A 22,406-nucleotide genomic window follows, 5' to 3' on the forward strand; every position below is an offset into this window, starting at 1 on the left:
TGTATTAAACCAAACCCAAGCATTTAGTACAAGCACAGTGCTATCAGGCACTCCTTTTGTCTTTGCAAGTTGACATTTGAATATCTACAGTGACCAACAACGAATATACTGAAATACATAACAGAGAAATCTATAGTCAGCCACTGTTGGAGACAGGCAGGAAGTGAGTCTCCAAAAGTCTTGTCAAAGCCTTGCACGGAAAGGTCAGCTTACAGGTTGGCGACAGACATTAATTTTGATTATTTTTTAAAATTATATGTAAAGCCTTAAAAAATGAACCTCCATTTTAAATTACAAAGAAAATAATTAAAATGTTATTAAAATATGCAAAATTTATAATTTAATTATACAATTACAACCTTATAGTCTAATATCCCCACTGTATCTTGCATATTAGTGAACAATTGCTTTCTTAAAGCTCATAGCAGAATCATTTACTTGATGCTGGAGAATAAGTTAATTATGGATCTCCTGCCTTTGATTAATGGACTTAATAATCATGTTACTGTAGGATTAACATATAGTTCATGTGTTTACAGCACTAATGATGAGATTCATGAAAGCAGTGTCAGCACACAGGAATGGCCCCAGAAAAGGCCCTGTTTGAAGATCTCAGGACTGCCCTAGTCAGCACTTCTGGGAGCAACAAGCACATGGCATCAATCACCCCCATTTGCCACTTACTTCAACAAAATTAAATACTTCACTCAGGTGAGCTAAACACCTTGACTGAAGCTCAATTCTGGGTACTGGGGGGGGGAAAAGTTTTCCTAGGAGATGAATACAATACCAGGTAATGCAAATACCCACTGGGCACAGCCACTTGTACTCTGCTATGACCCAGTACAACAGGCTGAACATTCTTTTTCTTCAATGCTTCTTTTGGGCAAATAATACAAGTATAAGATTCCTTGGATGAAAACACATTGAGTCAGCCAATATTTCCTATCTTTAAATGAACCTCAAGTATAGGTAGGTAGTACAACCGAAGAGATAGAGCACTCTGGTTTGTAAACTTGACTTCAGATGTCCAAGGAGAGGAACCATTGCAAGACAGAGAAGGTCGAAGGAACACTTGTAAAATTTTTGTATTTTGCTGTTATTCCTCACAGGACTTCTGTGCATGTCAATGTAAGAACCAGGTCTGCAAGTCTGGCAGGAACCACATTGAGAAACCTTCACTTAATTAAAACTCATGTTGACGCAAATAAAAACAGAATAAAGAGCCAAACCATATTTTGTCTGAAGGAGCAATACCTCAAAAATCATGATTTCAAATTGCATCAGCCATGTACCCGACCTATTATAATGCAGAGCAGAATAATGTTACACAAATCAGAAACTTAGTGTTTCAGAAACAGAGCCCTGGGTTGCTTTGCCATCCCCTCCCTGTCCATTATCCAACAAGAAGGTGGCAGAACTCCTTGCACTCATCATGTGGATGAGTTGCTGCACAGCCAGCACAACCTTTCCTGTTGGGACCGACTGGATGTGAATACTGCTCCACCTTCCTGTTAAGGAAATGATTCTCCAAGGCGTCATTTCCCAGCTGATGGCAGCTGGCTCCCCCAGCACAGCAGCCTCAGGTCTCCTGCCCTCACTGGGTGGGTTTTGAGGCCTCCTGTGCCCTCAGCCCTCAAGGCAGTAGTTGGGCCTGGGGTCTGAAAAGCACGGGGGACTGTGGTGTTTGTCTTGTAGCTCCAGTGACATTAATCCACTGCTGCTTGTGTTTCTTTCTGGGAGATATTTAAGGTTAATTCAAGGTTAATGCTGAAAATCAACACTTTTTCTGACCGATGCACGCTTCAGGGATTAGAGACATATTGAAAAAATGCCTATTTTATTCCTGAAGCAGATGGGACTTTGCCTTTAATGTGCCTCTTCAAACCCAGCTGTGCATCCCACTCCCTCCCCCTTCTCTTGCTCTGACTGCCACACATCCACCCAGTGTGAAGAGTAATCCTCAGCTTGTCACAGCTGGCTTGATAATGAAATATATTCAGAGAGTTACCAGGCCATTTCTCCATGTCATACCACAGTGCTTTAACCTCAATTTGTTCCAGGTGATCTCAGGAATCTGTGACCAAGTAACCTTCAGCTGCAGATCATCTGCCAGGTGGCAGCTGTTTAAAGGAAACCACAGTCATTTCCAGTTCTTAATTTAGAGGCTGAACCCACCAAGAATTCAAATTACATGAGTCAGGTAAACGCCAAAAATGCTTTCTAGGATATCTGTGATGGGTTTCCTCCATGCCAGCTCACAGGAGGAGCTTCCTTTCAATACACTCACTGTTTTAGAGCCCTAAGATCACAGGTTTCCTGGGAGATGCCAGATAAAACTCACCCTTACCAGGGGTGGTGCTGACCTGCAGCCCCTTCCTGCTTTACCTCCACTTTGCATATCTGGCTTCATGCCTGTAAACATTTCTTTACTTCATATGAGCCTTAGCAAATCTTTGTCCTATAGATACTCATCCCCTAGAGCTGTACAGACAGATAATGAAATAGACTGTGATGTGTAGACCCTATAATGCAAAACTAAGTGTCCAATTAGGACTTGATAAAGAAATGTGAAATAAAACACATTAAATGGGACAAAAGAATAAATTTCCCATTAAATTCAGTAGTTGGGTTTTTTTGTGACTCTCAATGTTAAAAGCATCAATTACACACATAATTTACTCATTTACAGTCTGATTCAGAGTTCAAAGCAAAAATTTGCACTACAGAATATGAATTAGCCCAGTGATCATAGGGAAAAAAACAGTGCCCTGCAGGTCTCTCCAGGCAGGCTTTGAGAAGTGCTATCAATGTATGCTGAGGGAAATTGCATTATGTGCTGTTTGGGAGAAGGAAGTGATTTTGAAACAGCCTGCTACTTAACTCAGAGGAGCAGGTAATCTCAAATGGTGCAGAAGGTATGGAGCTGAATTTGGGAAAAGGCATGGAAATGTTTGGGATGAAAAGTAAACACACAGCCTCAAAAGATTTGCCTTTGTGAATGCACCCAGATGATGCAAGGCTGGTACAACAAAATGCATCTTTCACTGAGATTATGTAAGCAGTTACACACCATGAATTGAAAAAGAGGAGGAAAAGCTGCTTGGGGAAGATTTTAGGAAAAGTAGGCACAAGCATGACTTCTCTTTTATTTCACATTGTTAACAATGACTCTTAGGTGCTTATCTTCAAACTCTGATGCACATAGAGTTATTTTAAGCTAACACACAGAGACATTTCCTTTGTAGACAATGGTGATCCTTGACCCATGGCACTGAGCCATGCTTGCAGGGGCTGCAAGTCCATGACGCTTCACTTCTACCTCAACAGCCAGGAAGATGAATTGCTGGTGAGCTGCAAGTGGTTTGAACAATGGTAACAGCAGCCTATGGGCTACAGACACAAAATGTCATCAGCAGTGCAAGGGAAGGGAGATTTCTGCCAGGAGGTAGGGAGCATGTCTAAATCCTGAGATGGGCAAAGAACAGAGCAACACCTGGTGAGAAACGACCCTGCAAAGGCATCTCCATGAACTGGCAGCCATATACACAGAGAAAGGACAGAAAGAAATCTGAGTTACCTCTTTAATCGTCCTTCATAGTCTGCAGTGTAAGTACATCTTAAGAAACTAAGACAGAGAAGTGCTTTGAAAAGATGAGCACAACATCTAATACTTCAGCAGAATCTCCTTTTGAAGCTGTAGCAGTTTGCTCATGTTTGTCTATGCTCTAAACCTTTTGCACATTGTTTTCAGAGCTAAACTTGGACCACATTATTTTGTGTTGCAAAGCACGGACACCCATAAACACTGAAAAGAAAATATATGGAGAGAGAACAATGGCTTCTTTAATGGTTATGGGCATCTTTCATCTTAAACCCGAGAGTTTAAAGTCAATTCCAGCTGTCTTGAATTGCCTGTTTCTTGTATAGAGCTTGTAAATAAAGTGTTAATTCCAAACCTCTAGCTGTGATCAGTAATGGATCACATTTGGAGTTGCACCAAGCTCTAGTCTCTAGAGCACTGGTTAAGCCCAGGGCACTGGGAGTTTGGGTGCTAGTTTGTACACATATTTATCTTTTTGTGACCAATTATTTCACCTGGTGGAGGGGAGGGGCACTCATAGCAGTTAATTTTTTCATTTTACACTCCCTTACCGTTTCCCTTTTTTCAATAGCTGCAATATAATGTTTCAGTAGAGCAACGCTTTGCAAATTTGGCTCAATGAGACACGGAGCGAATAGCTTTTCAGAGAGCTTCAACTCAGCTGTCAGAAGGGGCAGTTTGGTCTCTGTGCAAGCAGTACTCACATTCCAAACTGCACTAGAGAAAAGCTGGTGGATTTTTTATGCCCTTTTATTATCAGTTCCAGATTAGGAATCTGATGCTAATTTTTTTCTTAAAGCCTGTGTTTGGAGTAGAGCTTATATTCTAAAGCAAAACCAGGACTGTGCTTTTTTCTCTCACTAGCTTGCTCCTTTTTTGATTTGCTTTTTTTTCTCCTCTCCCTGGCTTTACTCCAAGGACCTTTTCTGCTTTTTGTTACACTCTCAAGATGAAGCACCAGATGGTTACAGCAGTGCTGGTAGCACTGGTACAGGTTTCTCAGAGTTTCCCTGCCTTATACCACCGAGGTTGGTGGAGGCTGTTAAGGGAAGGAGATGGTTGTGGAAAATGTGATTTGGCGCTTTGCTCTGAGCCTAAAGACTGTCCAGCTGGGACTGTGCTGGATCGTTGTGGCTGCTGTTCGGAATGTGGGAATGTGGAAGGTCAGATCTGCGACTTGGACCAGGGCAATCATTTTTATGGGCAATGTGGGGACCACCTCGAGTGCAGGTTGGATGCTGATGAAGCAAGATTTGGAGAAGTCCCTGAACCCCAGTGTGTGTGCAAATCTCAAGAGAGCATCTGTGGATCTGAAGGGAAAACCTACGAAAACATCTGTCAATTCAACAAGGCTTATGCTGCGAAGAGAAACATCAGCATGAAACATAAAGGACCATGTGAATCAGGTAATGTGTACAGAGGCACCTCCATACTGACAAAGAGCTGAACATCTTCAGATGTGTTACTAGCTACTCTAGTCTAACTTCATTAAATTAATACCGTGTTTTTCTTACAATTATCATTATTCTGTTATAATACTACTTTGTGCTAAACATGTGGTTTAGCATCTGATACTTAATCTTGTACATTTTAAGTCTCTGTATTAGACTAGTGGATTAAATCACATAGTGACTAATAAGCCATCAATCTACTGACTGGGTCTGTTCCAAATAATCAGTGTATGATTACTATAATCAGAGTATGATGTCTTTTCTACAAAAGTTGTATGTGTAGTTGAGAATTGGTAAAGAGACAGGATAGCCTGGGAGGAATGGGTAAATTATTATTATTGTAAGATGACTGACCTAATTTTAAAGTGGTGATAGGAAAGCAGATCTCATTGAGATATGTATATCATATGTATACGTACACACACAGAGGCACATGTATGAATGTGTGTATATATGTATGCATGTGTGTATCCACCTGGGAGGATATATGGTTAGCAGTGAAGCAGGGGCAATAGAAGAACATAGGGTTTAATTAACAGCTCTGTTCTTTTTACCAAAAAGGTCCAAAATAATCCAATTCAGAATCATCATCTGCTAACCCAGATGCTAATCAAAATCTAGCTAACCCATGAAACAGAAATCCAAATATTCGAACAGAATCAAACTGAAACAATTTCCCTAAAGGACTCTCACAGTGAACAGCTGTCTCTGATTGTTAGTGGAAGGATCCTTAGGTGGGCTTACAGGGGACTCTGGCTTCCTGCTCATATGCTGTTTCCATTCTTTGCATTACTACAAGAGATTACTCCTGGGCATCTTTCCCTTACAACAAATTGCTATAAAATTAAAATGTGAAGAGGCTTTTGTTTGTTTCTGAATGAGAAATTACTGTGATTTTTCAAGTTAATCAAATATTTTCTCAAATGAAGTAAGTAGAAGAAGTCTGTGGGTCACAAATGAGTCACAGTTCTGGGAATCTGAAATTACAACTCTGGCAAAGGACTATATAAGGGAGTAACTCAGGTACATTTTACCCACTCCTCTCTAGCAGTTTAGACTGTATGCTGCAGTTTTATATTGAATGAACAATGGATATTGAACACTTAAAAGGATAAGTGATGAACAGCTAATACCAGGCTTCTTTCATCTTTCTCTAGCTGCAAGTGAAAGATCCATTAAAGAATCCTTTATTTGCTGTCAGGGTATTAAGCTGGGAAATGAAGCTTGTCAGGAAAGGGACATGCAGACCAGCCTGCACTGCAACTTAAAGCCTCTTAGCCTTGGGAAGGTGTCCTTGTTTGGGATTAAGTAGCACTAGTTCTTGTGGCATAATCCCTCCAGGAAGATTTCAGCCAGAAGTGCCACTCTCGTAGCAAATGCTGCTAACTTTGCAGCACAGACAGCTGGTCAGGCCCACAGGTTTAAAGCAATGGTCCCTCTAATTAATATAACAGAACCAGCCGCGTACAAGAAACTGTGTAATTTGGAAGTACTACCGCTTGTAATTGCTGATGTTATCCAACAGGCCCCCAGTAGCGGCCAAGGCACATCACGCTGCTCCTCAAGGAGGAGGAAGGAACTTAGGAACTTAGCCGCTCTGCTCTGCATGCAGGCATCACCCCCACTGCTTTCCCACTGCTTTCCCACTGCTTTCCCACTGCTTTCCCTAGCTCCCCAGAAAAGCAGGACCCTCTTTCCAGGAGTGCAGAGAATTATCCTGGGACTGCTCAGCTCACTGAATGGCACAGCAGGCTGCGGGAAGTTCGCCACCATGTCAGTGCTGCGCAGAGCTCAGTTCAGACAGAGGGCCCATTTCTCCGGCTGTGGTGGAGCAAAGCGCCCAGCTGGAGCATGCAGGAGCTGGGCAGAGCCCCTGGTGCTTGGCAGGGTGCTGGGCTGGCAACCACGGGGATCACAAATGTCCCTCTTCTCATCCCGCCGAGCCGCAGCTGCCCAGGCCGGTTGGGAAGCTGTGTGTAGAGCCCGGGCCGCTCGGGGAGCCGCGGGGCTCAGAGGTGGCCCAGGCCGGTTGGGAAGCTGTGTGTAGAGCCCGGGCCGCTCGGGGAGCCGCGGGGCTCAGAGGTGGCCCAGGCCGGTTGGGAAGCTGTGTGTAGAGCCCGGGCCGCTCGGGGAGCCGCGGGGCTCAGAGGTGGCCCAGGCCGGCTGCGCTCGGGCCGCAGCTGCGGACAAAAGGCCTCGGGGAGCCTGGCGCTGAGAGCTCCGCGCCGCCTCAGCACTGCCTGTCCTGACTCCAGTTGGCACGCCAAACAAACCCTGAGCACTGTGCGGCTTTGGGACCAGGCTATAAATATAACCTTCACTCAACTCAAAGTACTTTGTTTTGGTTTTTTCTCCTTCAAAGCAGCTGCTGTTTCCTCTTGATGCCAAATAGATTAATTGTATGCAGCAACCAATGAATAAATAAATAACAATAAACTCCTTTCATGAGACAAGTAAAGCCTTTCATCTTTCTTCTCTTGCCAGAAAGAGAAAAAAAAGGCCTTGCTTGCATGGAAAAATTCTTTCTCTTCCTGAAAGCTAGTTTTGATCGTTTTATCCAATAATTTATCAAGGTTACTAAGTACATTGATTATGTACAGATTCTCCACACTTCAACCATTCCCATTCACATTCTAACATTTCTCGTTGATAATTTAATGAACTAAGAGAACAATCTAGCAGTGATTCTCTTTCCATTTAGCCATGTCACATGATTTATTTTAAATTTAAATTTTGGAGTGAAAACAAATAAACAAGCCACAAAATTTCTGCCATTTTCATCTAATTAGACATAGATTGGCAAAAATTAATAATATACAATATGAGAAGAAAAATCCTATTAATTTAATTAATAGTATTTTATTTAATTTACATTAATTAATGAATTAATGTAATTCATTGGTCTGGAGTCATGTTGGGTTGACTGTGAAAGGTAAAACAGTATTTTGACTTCTCCTGACTTCTGGTTTACATCTTCTGTAACATATGGGGATAATTCATGACTGACGGACTGTAAAAGGAAAGGAGCAGCTCCTGCCCATTCAGCTCTGGACCACGGGACATCAGAGCACTTTCCATAACTATCAACAAAAATTTGTTTACTCCAGGAGTCAAAATGACAGGTTATCATAACAGCAAAGTTCTGTTTCTAATCAGTTATGCAAACAAAGTACACATAGATATGCATGGAAGAATTTGTCTGAAGACAAAACTTGAAACACTAAAAAAAAAGTTAATAAACTTCTGTTTGAATGGTAGACCATTAGTTCAATTTTCTTCCACAAAACACGGCAAAATTATGTAGTGAGACTTGTAGTATTTTATTTCTGAAGGTACTTCAAGTTTGAGTGGACAATGCAAGTACTTGTTGTGTGTTCAGATTCAGAAAAGGCAGTTTAGTTAAATCAAAATTGCTACTTGCTGAGAGTTTGGACTCAGGTGATGCCAGTGCTGGTCAGCCCTGTCCTCCCTGCTGGGACTCAGACCAGTTGCAGGCATTTCCAAGCTACCTGCTGTATTCTCCTCGCAGTTAATGGCAAGAGGAGTACTTTCAGTGGAGTTCATCCTGGTGTATGATAGACAGTGATGGACAGCTGCACTGTGGAGTTCTAATTCAGACCCTTGTGTTCCCATGGGTGGCCTCGCTGGGCTGAGCCATGGCTGGGGACAGTCACTTGGGCAGGACTCAGTCCTGGGCCACACGTCAGCGTTGTCAGGGGATGCACAGGACACCTGAGTTAGCAGCACAACAAAATACTCACCAGGCAACATCTGCCTATTTGAAAAGGTTTTTTATACTATCTCTGTGTGGGAACAATTGAAAGAACTCCTGTGAGTCAATGCAGACATTTGGTTTCTTTTGTACATTTTAGGCATAACTACAGTGGATGTATCATTAAAAGGAGTATGGTTTCAATTAATATTAAGATTTTAAAGTTTTTAAGATTTTTAATATTACATCCTCAGTGATCAGTTAATAGGAAAAAAAAATTCTCATCTGAGATATTCAGTTAATGCTGATTTGAATACAAGATTTTTGCAATAATAGGTTCTAGATGTATAGTTCTCATGAAAGAACAAGCATTTACGGATTTAAGCCTTCTAGTCTGAAAAATCTTACTTTTGAAGAGTAGCAAGCTTGTTTAATGAGACATTTATAAATGGGAAAAATTGAGAGTTTTCTGTATAATTTCTTTGCAATTAATTTTAATCAGTATGCATTTAATACTTTCTGCAGACACCAATCCTCAAAAACTGACAAATGTGTTATATATTATTGCTTGAAAACATGGAACAGGCTGTAACAATTTCAAATGCCGAAGCATAGATGCTTCATCTAGGTATTGATTCAAATACTGCAAGTAAAAATATACTAATTATTTACTATAAGTTTCTATTTCCAAGCATCAGGGATCTGTGCAAAAAACCCCCAACCAACCAACCAAAAAAGAAACCCAAACCAAAAAACAAAACAAACCAACCAAACAAAAAAAGCCCCCAAAACAAAAAACCCCCCCACTAATTAAAAATAAGCCCAATGGCCCAGAAAATGCATTCGGTTTTGAGCACTGGTCTGGAAATAGATAGAAAACAGATTTTCAAAAGCAAAACATTTCTTGTTGACGACAGACCGGGGGGGGGGAGCAGAGATCTCCAAAGAGGAAATGTGTGCTAACAGTAAATACACTATTTTTGTCTGTGCCGCTAGACATCATCGTCTCCCGTTAACCCACAGCTCGCTCATACGTGGTCACAGAGGGATGCGCACTGCCATCAGGTGTGAAGGCATCACGGCATGAGTTACAGTTCCAAAGCCTCCAAGCCCCCGGGCTGACTCCCTCTCGTGGCTGCCGGCAGCTTTGGCTTCGGGAAAAGGGAAAAGGACAATTCAGAGGCAATCACTGAACTGTGCAGGGCTGAAGGCAATGATGTACTCAGAAAACAAACCTGACAAGCCAGCAATAGGAGTATTTTGGCTTTTAGCTAACCAAAATGTAACATATTCAGAACTATCTTACAATCAAATCACTCTGTGACTCGTGTACTACAGAATTTCTTGTGCTTTCCTCTGAAGCCCTTGTCAGGTACTGGCAGCTCTGCTGGGGAGCTCCAAGCCTAGTCCATGATTACAGCTCATGGGACAAAATTAAGCCTTTAATTTCAGCTCAAGTTCTATAATCATCTTCAAGGGGAAGAACAGACTTTAATAAGCAGTGTCAGAAAGCACAGACTCAGGGTGTTCTGAGCTTTAAAAGCTGCTTGGGATCATGTGGCTCTTCACAGTGTGTGAGAGGCACAAGGAAAACACAATCGGATGGTATAATGTTAAGCAGGAATTAGTTACTTACTTTTGTGTTTGTGTTCTTTTGTGCACCATCTTCTAAAGCACCACTATTGGTTCTTTGCAGCTCCTGTTATTTCTATGCCACCTCAGGATGCCCAGAATTACACTGGCAATGATGTCATTTTTGGCTGTGAGGTGTCAGCCTATCCTATGCCACAACTTGAGTGGAAAAAAAAGGGGAATAAAATGTTTCTGCCAGGAGATGACACCCACGTCTCAGTTCAGGTAAAACTTGAATTTACCATTGTATACAGTTTGGGAAGAGGAGCAGGGTGGTTAATCTGTGAATTCCTCCTACAGAACACAATATTGTTGAAATAAATAGATTCCCAATAGGGGTCCTCTGCCTATGCAAAGAATGATGATTTCAGTCAGTGCTTTGGCAGTCCCAGCAGAAGGAACAGCAGCCAGAGTACCACCTGGGCTTCTCCAGGGAAAGAAAAGATGGAAGAATCTCTTTATGTAGATCTGATTGTGAAAAAACAGCTGAAAGAAGGAGCATTCTGGGAAGGACGGCTGTTTGCAGCACTTTTACTGCTCTTGATGCAGGAAGCCCAATTCTGACATGTATTTAAAGTTCTCCTTTGCAAGATGTTCTTCCTGGAGACTTTGCAGTTGGGTTCTGTCCCTGAGGCATTCACAAGGAAAGCAAAGGGTCTTGCTCATTTGATGGAAACCATGGTGTTTTAATCTAAGGGGAAAGAGTAGAATGGCATTAGTATAGGCTTCAAACAAATCTAGAAACAGGCTGAAAGTTAGAGCTGAAATCAAATAAATCAAAGTGTTAACTTTTTAAAATGGAAATAAAATTCAGGGGAGATGAGCAAACGATGCCAGCTGTACAGGCAGCATGCAGGAAGGCTGAAGCCTTTACTAATGCCTTCTGCAGGCCTTCTCCTATGGACAAAGAACATGAGCAGAGACTATGCAGTGAAATGTATGACAAATTTCTGGATACACAACCCAAAAGCAGCTAGATCCAATGGACATTGGGCACCACCTGAACAAAAAGTTATGAGGATAAACACAGAAAAAGCTAATTGAAGTACCAAAAATACAGAAATACCAAAAGTCTAAGTTATTTAGAAATTCTTCCACAGGCAACATGAACACAGGTGAGATTAGTGGACTTAGCTGCTGAGAAACAATGGTGCAAGGAGCCACCTCCAAGCACTGGTAACCTCAAAAGCTAAACTGAGCCCCCGTTCACCTGTCTCATTAATATATTCAGCACGAGAGCATCTCTGTTAACATCTCTAAATGGGTTTGAATTATTTGTTTAGAAAAGAAAGCTCACCCCTTTAGGAGGCTTTAGTCCAAGCCAGTTGAAACTGATTGTCATGAAGTGTGAAAGTTCCTGTGGAATGTGATGCCAATCCATTAAAACTTGGCTGCTGAGTGTCAGCTTGGTGAGTCCCCCTTGGCCATAACAACTCACCCAGACTCAGTCCCCAGCTCATCCTGAGGAAAGTGCTGAGCTTGAGAATAGGTGGCAATGCTTTGAAGAAGCAGCAGGTGATGCTGGGACAAGAGACAGGAGGAGAGCTGGGAACAGTGGCATGAAGAGGAGCAGGAATGAGAGCACAGTGGAGGGTAATGAAGTTGAAAGAGCAGAGATGGGAAAGCATGGACTCAGAGATGCAGAGCAGTAAGAAGGTAAAACACAGGACAGCACAAATAAGCAGAATCAAAGTATGATGACATTAAAAAAAGCAAAAGTTGTAATGATATATAATCCATCCACAATTATTTTGAGAAATATCATGGCATCTCCTATCTACTTAATTTCAACCATTTCTTCCCTTCTCAAAGGCAAGAGGTGGGCCTCAGAAGTATGGTGTGACAGGCTGGCTGCAGATTCAAGGCCTCAAAAAATCAGATGAAGGCATTTACATCTGCCACACCAAAAATAAATATGGTGCAACATATGCCTCTGCAAGATTGAAAGTCATTGACGGTAATTTTTTTTTATTTGAATGTAAAAAATATAAAAATGCATACAAGCAAGATGCAAGGGATGGGATTGTCAGAATGCAAATGGAACATAGGAGAAATTATGGGAAAAACTGCCCATATTTTCACTCTTCTGTGTGCTTTTATTTTACTTTATCCCCTAATGGGTTAATATAATAGTTTGCTGCAAATTATACCAGCTTCCAGAAAACAGAAAGCATTGGATTGGAGCCATACAGCTGAGAAACATATTATTCCACTATCCTTATCCTAGAGAAGTCCTTTGATGTTAACAGGACTCAGAACAACAGCTGATGTAACTGAGGCAGGTTTACTTAGCTGTTTATTTTTTAAAAAATTAGGAAGGAAACAGTTTTTGTTCCTTAATGAGAGTGGTTTGAAAGATGTAAGAAATAGCTTTGCAGTTGCTTTGCATGGGGCCCAGACTTGCAGAATAATATCCTTCTTCCTCCAGAGAACTGCTTTTCCTGGCAAATTCAGGAAAATATACATTGTCTTATATTTACTCTCTGGTCTAGGGCAGTTTGTCATTCATCTAGTTTCTACAAGTGGCTTTCAAAACTTTGTTTTCTCTGGAAATATTTGCAGGGGCACAGGACCTGCAGAGCACTGATGTCACAATTTACTCGTATTAGGAAATAAATGTATTTTCAACATGTCCTCAGCACAGGAAAGACGTGGACCTGTTAGAGTGGGTCCAGAGGAGACCACAAAGATACTCCAATTCTGGAGTACCTCTGCTCTGGAGACAGGCTGAGCAAGCTGGTGGCGATAAGTCTGGGGAAGAGAAAGTTCTGGGGAGATCCCAGAGTCTTTCCAGTCCCTAAAGGAAGCATATTGGGAGGAGAGAGAGGGACTTTTTATACAGGCAGAGAGTGGTTGGACAAGGGAGAATAGTTTGAAACTAAAATAGGAGAGATTTAGATTAGCTGTTAGGAAGAAATTCTTTACTCAGAGCATGATGAAGCACTGACACGGGTTTTTCAAAGAAGCTGTGGCTACCCCATCCCTGGAAATGTGTAGAACCTGTGTAGAAGGCCAGGTTGGATGGGACTGGGAGCAACCTGGTCCAGTGGAAGTGTCCCTGCCCATGGCAGGGTGGTGGAACAAGATGAGCTTTCAGGTTGATTTCAAACCAAACTATTTGGGGATTCCATGGTTCTATACAGAAATTTGCTCATGACCTCCAGTGGTATGAGGTCAAGTCATTGGATAAAAACCCTGTCCTTGTCATAGATAACAAGGATTTAGAAACTCTGAGTTTACTCTACAAATCCAAACCCATACTTTCCTCTTTGTTGCTATCTTCAACTAATTTAATCTGGATTTAATTACATCTTGCAGACCCATCTCCTGCATTTGCATTTACTGCTGGCAGTAGAAGTGCAAGCTACAGCATTGAATATGAGGAGTATTATGACAATTCTGATGAGGAAGATGATGAAGAATACGAATCCGGGGACTATGATAATGAAAACAACTCTGAATAATAATTTTTATACATCTGTTGTTCAAATCCTTTCACACACTGATAAATATAACAGTATTTACCAGTAGTATCTTGCTGTAAATGGTTCCTTTGATAACATACATACTCACTTGTATATCAGCCTTCCTGAAATGCAGCTTTGGATGAAGTGTATCATGCTACTTACCAAAAATAAGAACAGTTGTAACACCATATACTTAAACTATTAAATAAAATTCTTCAACATGCAACTTTTAACTAAGTATGCCAAATGGATCAAATTTTATAATAATTTAAAAATTATAATTTCTTTCACACGTTCTAATTTACCTAGCTTTTGCTAGGTAATAATGGTAAAAATGTCAATAGTTAAACAAAAACTTTATCTTTGTATCAATTTTCTTTTTTTCTGTAATGTACTAAGAAATATCAAAAGACTGTTCACATGGCAACAAGTCTAAGTCAGTATGGAAGTTGCAAAACAGTCTTTGGTCTCTCTAGTTCATGTTTTTTTTGTAAGTTTCAGCAGGATTTTCCTACTCATTTGAAATTTTCCATGGTTAGTCTCATCAAAGGTGAATTGTTTGTCTTTTGGGCGATTACTTTGTTTACTTCTAATAGATACATGAAGCAATCATGGTCTAAAGCCAGTAAGTGCTGTTTTACTGTCAATAGTCAAACATAGCCAAAAAAGATTCCTGATATTTGAGTCAAACACTTGAGCTCACCTCTGGACTCCTTTTTGTAACAGCTCCTGCTTTACTCTAGACGTGCTGGGTGCTTCCCACCAGCCTGGGGAGTGGATGAGGGTTTGGGATCATTCTTTTCCCCCTGAACATGCTATTTGGTGGGCATTACTGCAGTTTAAAGGCAGCAGCAGCTGCTCTGTGGCTCAGTGCATGTCCTTCAAACACACAGAGATTGCACTACAGAGCCAGGATTTATCCTTTGCCTGGGGCTGGGAATGAGTTGCCCCTATCCTGATCCATCAGCATTGCCAGGCTGCTGAAATAGCAGAAAACCATCAGAACATATGCACGGTGTTCAAACTGATCCATGAACCAAAGGAGATGGATTTAAAAACACAGCACTTCCAAGAGTCCAGTGAGCACCCTGAGAAATTTCTCCAATTGCTGTTGTTAACCAATCTCATGAAGGCTGGCTATGAGTGAATGGGTGATGGGAAACACCAACTCTGCACTCACACATCTGTCTCCCACTGGCTGAGGACAGATGAACAGCAGTAAATTACTGAATGACATTTAGGACTAAGGAAGCCAAAGTTCAAGTGTCTGCAGGGAAAGCCTTGGTATCTGCAGTCTTCTTCTGCCAAGGCACAGAGCCATGCAGTGATCACTGCATACACTGATGTAACTAGGAGTTCAGTTAATGGTGACAGGGAAGCTTTAAGGGCAATCCTACTGTATGGATACACACACTCTGTAGAATTTTTAATGGATATACAATGCATTACAAATTCTTCCTTTAATGAGCTATTTGTGCCCTTTTTTTGCTATTAGATTTTTCTTTCCAATTTGAATTACATTAAGAAATTGGCTATAGGCTGTGTTTGCCCTGAGGTATTATTGACCTCTGTCCAGCAAACAACCAAAGAATAATTTATTTCATTTCAGGCTTCATGGGGTATTGTCATCTTATGAGAAGAAAGTGTGTCATTGTGTTATTGAAAAAGATTAATTAGTTTTAATTAGGAATAGGAAGTGGCTTCATATTTAAATACTGATTTTGTTTTTATGGACTCTTTCTCGTATTCTTAGTGATATGTTAATAACTTTTTTTTGCTTATCCACTATATATTAACTTGAACATAAAATTATCTGATAGAAATCACTGATTATTTTTTACAGAACTATTTAATATGTAGATGTATATCCAAGATCAATTGTGATCTGCATTGCAAATTAATTTACTAATATGTACTACTATCAGATTACTAAAGTAATCAGTACATGGTGTCAATATAAATTGGCATAATATAGTACATGGCCCAGAAAATAATCTTGAAATCATTAGCCATAGAAAGAATTTAGAATCCTTCAGGGCCTTATGCTGTTGTTAATGTAAAATAAAAAAAAGAAAATAATGTTTGAATGAAAAAATGTGCAGCAGAATTCCAGCGAAAACCAGTCTGTGAGTGTTTGGCCTGATAGAGTATGTCTATTTAAGAAAAGCTAACATTCCCAGAACAAAGAATTCTAAATTAAATATGTTGCATTTATCTCTGTATGTATTTTATATATATATCTAATAAGTTCTTGTAAGTTATCAGCCATTCCTTTCAGTAAGAAAACTGCATTTTAGGAAAAATCCCAATGTGATGCAAAAAAAAGAGGAACATTGACACCTTGAATAATTCCTAGTTTCTTTTTTGTGGCAGGGGACACAAACGACTGGTTTTGTTTATAGGCCTTAATAAAGTAATTTAATAGTAAATTAGAAAAGGCATGGAGAAGGTTCACTCTTCACTAAGCAGTGTGGCAAACGAGTGGATCTAGTTGTAAATGCATTGCCTGTAGCAACAGATGTGTTCACGTAACCCAAAGGAACAGCAAGTTCAAGAAGTGGGGTTTATTCCACCTAGCAGGAAATGAGTCAGGCTTGAGCTGAAAACTGTATATGAGTCCTGGTGGTGTACTTTGTAAGGCAGACCTAAACCCTTCTTTAACTGAGCTTCCACCGAAGACTGCAAGAATTTTGTTACATGCAAATCTGAATTTCAGGGCACAGCTTCCTCCTGTCACACAAGCATCTTCACTGTGTCATCTCCCCCTCCCACATAAAGGTAAAGGAATCACATAGAAGTTGCTAATGCAGTAGGTTCTTTGGGCAAGTACCCTGTCATGGGCTAGGGTACTTTCACAATCTAACATGATTAATTGCTGTGTTAAAGGTTTGTCAGTCTAAGAATCCATTAATTCTTTAGCTGGACCAATTTATTTCCCCTAAAAATAATCAGGATGTAGGTGACAGAAATTGGATATAGAAAGGCAATTGCCTGCGTTTCAGAGATAAGAATGACCCAAGTGGTGGTTAAATGAGGTGCAGTCCCAGGGCTGTGCTGTGCAGCTGAGCACAGTGTGTGCTCCCTGCCTGCCCCACCGTACAAGCCTTGTGCTCTCCCTGGCTGCTGTGCTCAGCTGGCACCACGGGAAGGAGACCCAGGCCATGGGGAACAGATGTGCCTGGCTAGGAACAAACACACTCCAGACAAGCTGGAAATTGGCTCATCCTGCAGAAACTCCAGCTCTCACTCACACTTAGGTACATATGCTGTCCACAGACTCTGTTCGTGCACTATTTATTGATTTATTTATTATTTGCATTTTCATAATTTTGCTTCAAACTAATAATTAATGAAGGTATTTTTTATAAAAGCATATGGTTCAGTGATTCAACTGTGATAGTTCATGTACAAAGAAACCACTCTTCCTACCCCAATTAAATTGTCATAATAATTATTTCTCAACCTCACTGCTGAAGATGAATCCAGAAAATATACCCAATTCATGTTTTTCTTCCAGGTCTAAAGCAATTTCCATTTCCAGAGACATTCTACCAGTGTGGATCCCTTCTTTGGGGCTACCAGGCTTCACATGGGAATTTTTGTAATGTGGGCAATAAAGCATCAGGGAAACATGAATAATTTTACACCAATTGCTCAGGCCCTTTATCATCTATCTGTTCACCCAAATAAAAATGACATGGACTTTTGATCACCATAGTGTTCAAAGCAGGGAAGGTCAAGGCAAAAATTCTTCCTACCATGTTAAAACATCAAGCAGCAGTGTGCCTAAGTAAAATTTCAAACTTTCTGGATGTAATGTTTAGAAATGCTGTCACAGCTGGTTACAGCAGCAGTCCTCACTGCCTCCCCTCCATCACACTTTATTTATAGTTACCTAATCCTCCTTCCTGCCCACCCCACTGACTCCAGAAGTGTGCTGTGAAGCCCAAATTATCACACGCTGCTGAATTTTACACTGGGCTCTGTCTGGCTGCTGTACACCACCACTGCTCACCTTCAGCAGGACACAGAACAAAGAGATGTCTCTCTTGCTTTGGCCTTTCTTGGGTTTCTTCACTAGTGACAAAAACCTGTTGCTCTCTGATTGCACGCGATGCAGAGCTGCACATGCAGTCTGCAAGAGGCTGTGTGGCCCTCACCTGACAGCCTCAACAGCTCCTGCCCCACACAGCAGCTCATGTTCCTACTGCAGCACTTTTCAGGGAAACAACCCTACTCAGTCAGTGACAGAGAACACAACATCCTGCAGTCGGGTTTTCCCAGTGGATGACTGTCAGCATTACTTATCTCTGCTCTTTATCTGTTCAACTTTAGTTCATAGTGGTTAGAATCAAAGAGCTTTCCCTCTTGAGTTAGGTATCTGGCTGCAGTAAAACAGCTTTTCCCCATGCAGAAACTTTTAGATATTTTTCAAGTCACTTTATGTCCTTAATTTGGATATTCTCTCTATTGACCTTCTTCTGCGCTTATTTACATGACCTGTTTTTCCAGTTAACCCTGAATTATTTCTTTAACTCTAGAATGTCTTGGTTCAGCCTCTGTCTTTGCAGTACTCAAGAAGTGAAATGTACTTTTAAGGAGTACTTAAGAAGGGTTATCATTTTGCTGGTTTTGCTGCCACCTCTTATCTCCACCAGTGGTTAGCAAAAATGGCACTCATCCCATCCAACCAGACACTGAGATAACTCTGTTTTCTAAATTTAAATTCTTACACCTTTATAGGCACGTATAGAGGAGGTTTCCCCCTTTTACGGGGTGACAGTACAATCTGTCCCTTTGGACACAGGTGTAACTGCCTGCCCACCATCTATTTGCCCTGCTGGATTTAAGCAGCCTTCCCGTGTTTTTCCATTCTCAGGAACCTTCCAGCATGTTCCACAGTAAAATCCATCTTCCAGCCACTGCCCTGGTCCAAAAACTGCCTCAGAAGCATAGGCTTTGCTTCGGATCCTTTCAGCGCTGTCAGAGCAGCACCATGATCGCCTGGCTCATGTTCACTGACTATTGGTATTTAAATGTAGGAAATTAATGCTACATTAAATTACTCCCATGCAGATCGTGAGCTGCTGTTGTAAAATGGTTAATACCCTTATAATCCCTCCCGGACTGTATGACTGGCAGCTCCCACATTCACTAGAGAAACCTCTCCTTTCACTGCTGCTGTCACCGCGAGAGTAAATGCTTTGAAACTATGCAATAATCTGCACCGTGCAAAGCCAAATGTAGGTGCACATCAGCCCTTGGATGCGGTAACTACCGCAACCCACGGCCCCGCTCTGCTGCTGGCACCCCGCGTGCCCCCACGGCAGCTAATCCACCCTTAAGGCTGCAGGGGCAAAACAGCGCACCGGCGCTGCTCCGGGCGGAGCTGCCACCGCCACCCCACCCCCCCCCCACCCCCCCCCCCCACCCCCCCCCCACCCCCCCCCCGCACCGCCCGTGCCCGTGTCCGCACCGCCCGTGCCCGTGTCTGCACTGCCCCCGCTCCGCTCCGCACCGCCCGTGCCCGTGTCTGCACCGCCCGTGCCCGTGTCCGCACCGCCCGTGCCCGTGTCCGCACCGCCCGTGCCCGTGTCCGCACCGCCCGTGTCTGCACCGCCCGTGCCCGTGTCTGCACCGCCCGTGCCCGCACTGCCCGTGCCCGTGTCTGCACTGCCCCCGCTCCGCTCCGCACCGCCCGTGCCCGTGTCCGCACCGCCCCTGCTCCGCTCCGCCCCCGCTCGGCACCGCGCCCACCCCGCTCCGCACCTCCCTCGCACCGCCCGCCCCTCCCGCCCCGCACACCCTGGCCCGCCCAGCCCGCACACCCGGCCAGCCCCGGCGTTGCTACTGCCGCCGCAGGGTCCGCCGCCCGCTGCCAGCGCCGCTCGGAAAGATAGCGCTGCGCGTCCAGGTCGGTACTCCCCGCGGGACCTCGCCCGGTCGCTGGGGCGCGACGGACGGTGTGGGGCGGTGACCGCCGCGGGGCCGTCCGTGGGGACGGGCCGGGAGCTCGGGGGGAGGAGGGAGGGCGGGCCTGAGGTACGCGGTGGAGCCCTCAAGTGGTGCGAGCGGGGGCCGTGGGATGCGGAGGGCCGACCCGGCGGAGGAGCGAAGGGTGCCCGGGAGCGCCCAGCCGCGCGGCTGCGGCCGTGCCGGGGCGAGCGGAGCCGGGGCGAGCGGAGCCGGGGCGAGCGGAGCCGAGGCGGTGGCTCCGGCGGTGCTGTCGCCGAGAGGGAGCGGCGCGGAGGGCTGGGACACGCGTGTGGCCGGCGATGCTGTGCGGGACCGGCGGCGCTCCCGTGCTTCCATCGCTCTGCTCCCGGGACCCGCGGTGGGATCACGGCGGCTCCGCGCCGGTGGGAAGCAGCCGCCCCTGCTCCTCGGTGCCGCTGCTCTCTGAAAGCAGTGCCAGGCTCCTGCGCTGCATCTTCCCCGAAAACCAGCGGCAGCCCCGTTCCTGAACTTGTCCGAGATGAACACCAGCCACGGGAACGTTCTCCAGCGAAGGGGCAAAGGGCTGCGGGAGACACTCACTGAGGTGTCAGGCGTGTGCCTGGCATCCCTCGTGGCTTCGCTCCACTGGTGGCAGCAAGGCTCTGGCAGCGTTAGAGAGACCACTTCTGACATTTATTTAAATACTCGAGTACCAGGCATGGCACATAAAAAGACCACTAAAAGGTCTTTTTTTTTTCTTTTCTTTAACTGTGGCAATTCAGCAGTTACATCTGTCAAGTTGCTCTTCAATAGAGCTGATTGAACTTTATTAATAGAGCGTTTTCAGTCAGCAAATGTTGATTAAAAATCAAAACGTCAGTGGGAATTTGTCATAGTCAGCAAATCTTCGATTAGGAGCCTACCTGGTTTCCTGCCAGTTTGCTTGGCTTCTTGGCTGCCTGCCTGGTGGGTTGCTGCAGAGCTGGGCCCCCAGCATTGCTGGTTCTTTTTACTTGGACAGGCTACTAGGAGAGATGCCAGGGACTTCCAGGAGCTAGAGAGGTGGGACTAGAAGTATTCAGAGAACTTTGTTCAGCTTATTCTTGAGTGTTACGAAATCATGACAAGTGGGCAGAGAAAAAAAGAAAATCATAGTATCTAAAGTTTTCCATTAGGATGTAAATCTGTTACTTGGAAAAAGTTCCTCTTCTTTGTGAACAAAAATGCCACGTCTTGTTCAGGTCTGTTTTTACTGCCAATACATAGGAGCCAGCATCTGATTGCTGTATCATATCTGTTGACACAAGTGTTTTCTTAGGAATCATCTTTCAGCTGTTGATAAAGGTTTGAGTAAAGGAGGTGTCTGACAGCATCAGTTTCACATGTTTTGTCTCACAATAAAAATGGTGTTGTGACAGTCTTGTGTTTTCTTAAAGAAAGTATGTATTTAATCTAGAGAGCTAGTTTTTGTTCTCGTTGATTTCTGAGTATTTTTTGCTTAATAAAGCTAAATGATCTCTTTTGCTCATCTGAGTTGCCATTCTATACCCGATGGTTGTATTTGCTGTTTTCAAGTTGTATTTGTTTGGTTTTGCTATCAGAAGGAAGGAAAAGCATCACATTTGAGTTCTTTTTGACCATACCTCCAGTCTGTCAATAATAATTTGGTTCATGCTTCTCAATTTATATTGTGGTTTTTTTCATTATGTAGAGATGCATTGTAATTATGTCTGAAGACATATCTTTGATGTGTCCTTATTGCCAAGTTTTGCCCCAGTTATGTGGGGTTTGTGTTGGTTTTTTTCCCTCATGTATATGCTTGCACATTGAGCCTTAATTTCCACTTTAATTGGCATGGATCTTGCTTTATATAAAATTGCATTACTGGGATTGTTACCTCTTTCCTAATTTTCCTTCACTATCTGTGAATGTAGGGAAGGGAAAAGAAAAGCAAAAGATGTCTCTGTTGAGTTCAGCCTCTATGGTAGTCAATCTGTTCACATCAGGAGCAAATATGATTTCTTAAAACTTTTCCAAGGGAACAAGTACACAGCTACTTTTTGACTGAAAATCAGGGACTCTTAAAATACCATTATTACTGAAACACAGAAGAAGCTGATCAAAGCCAGGGCTCCACATGCACAACAACAAAGATGGGAAAAAGACCTTTATCTCTTTATGTTTCAAGGAAATTACATGCTTTGACTGACAAAACCAAATGTATTTCGATTGCCAAGAGATGCTGTCTTGGAATTGTAAAAGTCTTTTGAGCTACAGTAGGTGTGATGCTACATTGTGCTGAACCAAATCTTTAAATTTGACTTAAAGTCAAACCGTATTTTTGGAAGGACTGGTGAACAGGATTTTGACTCAAACTTTCAGATGAGACTGGTCAAATACTGTGTGTTTTCTTTTCATCTTCTTTCTAGGCCACACTCCAATGATGAAGTATTTGCTGGGTACCTTCTAATGGCATAGATTTGGGAACCTGACGGATGCTACGACTTCTGTTTGTGTAATGATTCCTAAATGTGCTCAAAGGGTTCATCTCTCCTGTGAGTAGCTGCAGATACAAATCACATCCCTTACATAGGAGGGAAAGA

General features: G+C 43.0%; 1 protein-coding gene across 1 annotated transcript; it reads left to right on the forward strand.

The window, feature by feature from the left end:
- Window positions 1-3,288: 3,288 nt before the first annotated feature.
- LOC146431013 (kazal-type serine protease inhibitor domain-containing protein 1-like) lies at window positions 3,289-16,080 on the forward strand. The gene is made up of 4 exons (XM_085073227.1): window positions 3,289-5,010; window positions 10,464-10,624; window positions 12,212-12,356; window positions 13,718-16,080. The coding sequence occupies exons 1-4, from the start codon at window positions 4,554-4,556 to the stop codon at window positions 13,861-13,863; spliced, it is 909 nt and encodes a 302-aa protein (XP_084929353.1). The 5' UTR covers window positions 3,289-4,553; the 3' UTR covers window positions 13,864-16,080.
- Window positions 16,081-22,406: the final 6,326 nt, after the last annotated feature.

This window comes from Lichenostomus cassidix, chromosome 13 (genome assembly GCF_008360975.1).
Source record: "Lichenostomus cassidix isolate B80296 chromosome 13, HeHo_3.0, whole genome shotgun sequence".
NCBI lineage: Eukaryota > Metazoa > Chordata > Aves > Passeriformes > Meliphagidae > Lichenostomus > Lichenostomus cassidix.

Coding starts and splice junctions, on each gene's coding strand:
- LOC146431013 (XM_085073227.1), top strand. CDS start 4,554: ATGAAGCACCAGATGGTTACAGCAGTGCTGGTAGCACTGGTACAGGTT. Junction 5,011..10,463: donor TAAAGGACCATGTGAATCAG/GTAATGTGTACA, acceptor GGTTCTTTGCAG/CTCCTGTTATTTCTATGCCA. Junction 10,625..12,211: donor ACACCCACGTCTCAGTTCAG/GTAAAACTTGAA, acceptor CCCTTCTCAAAG/GCAAGAGGTGGGCCTCAGAA.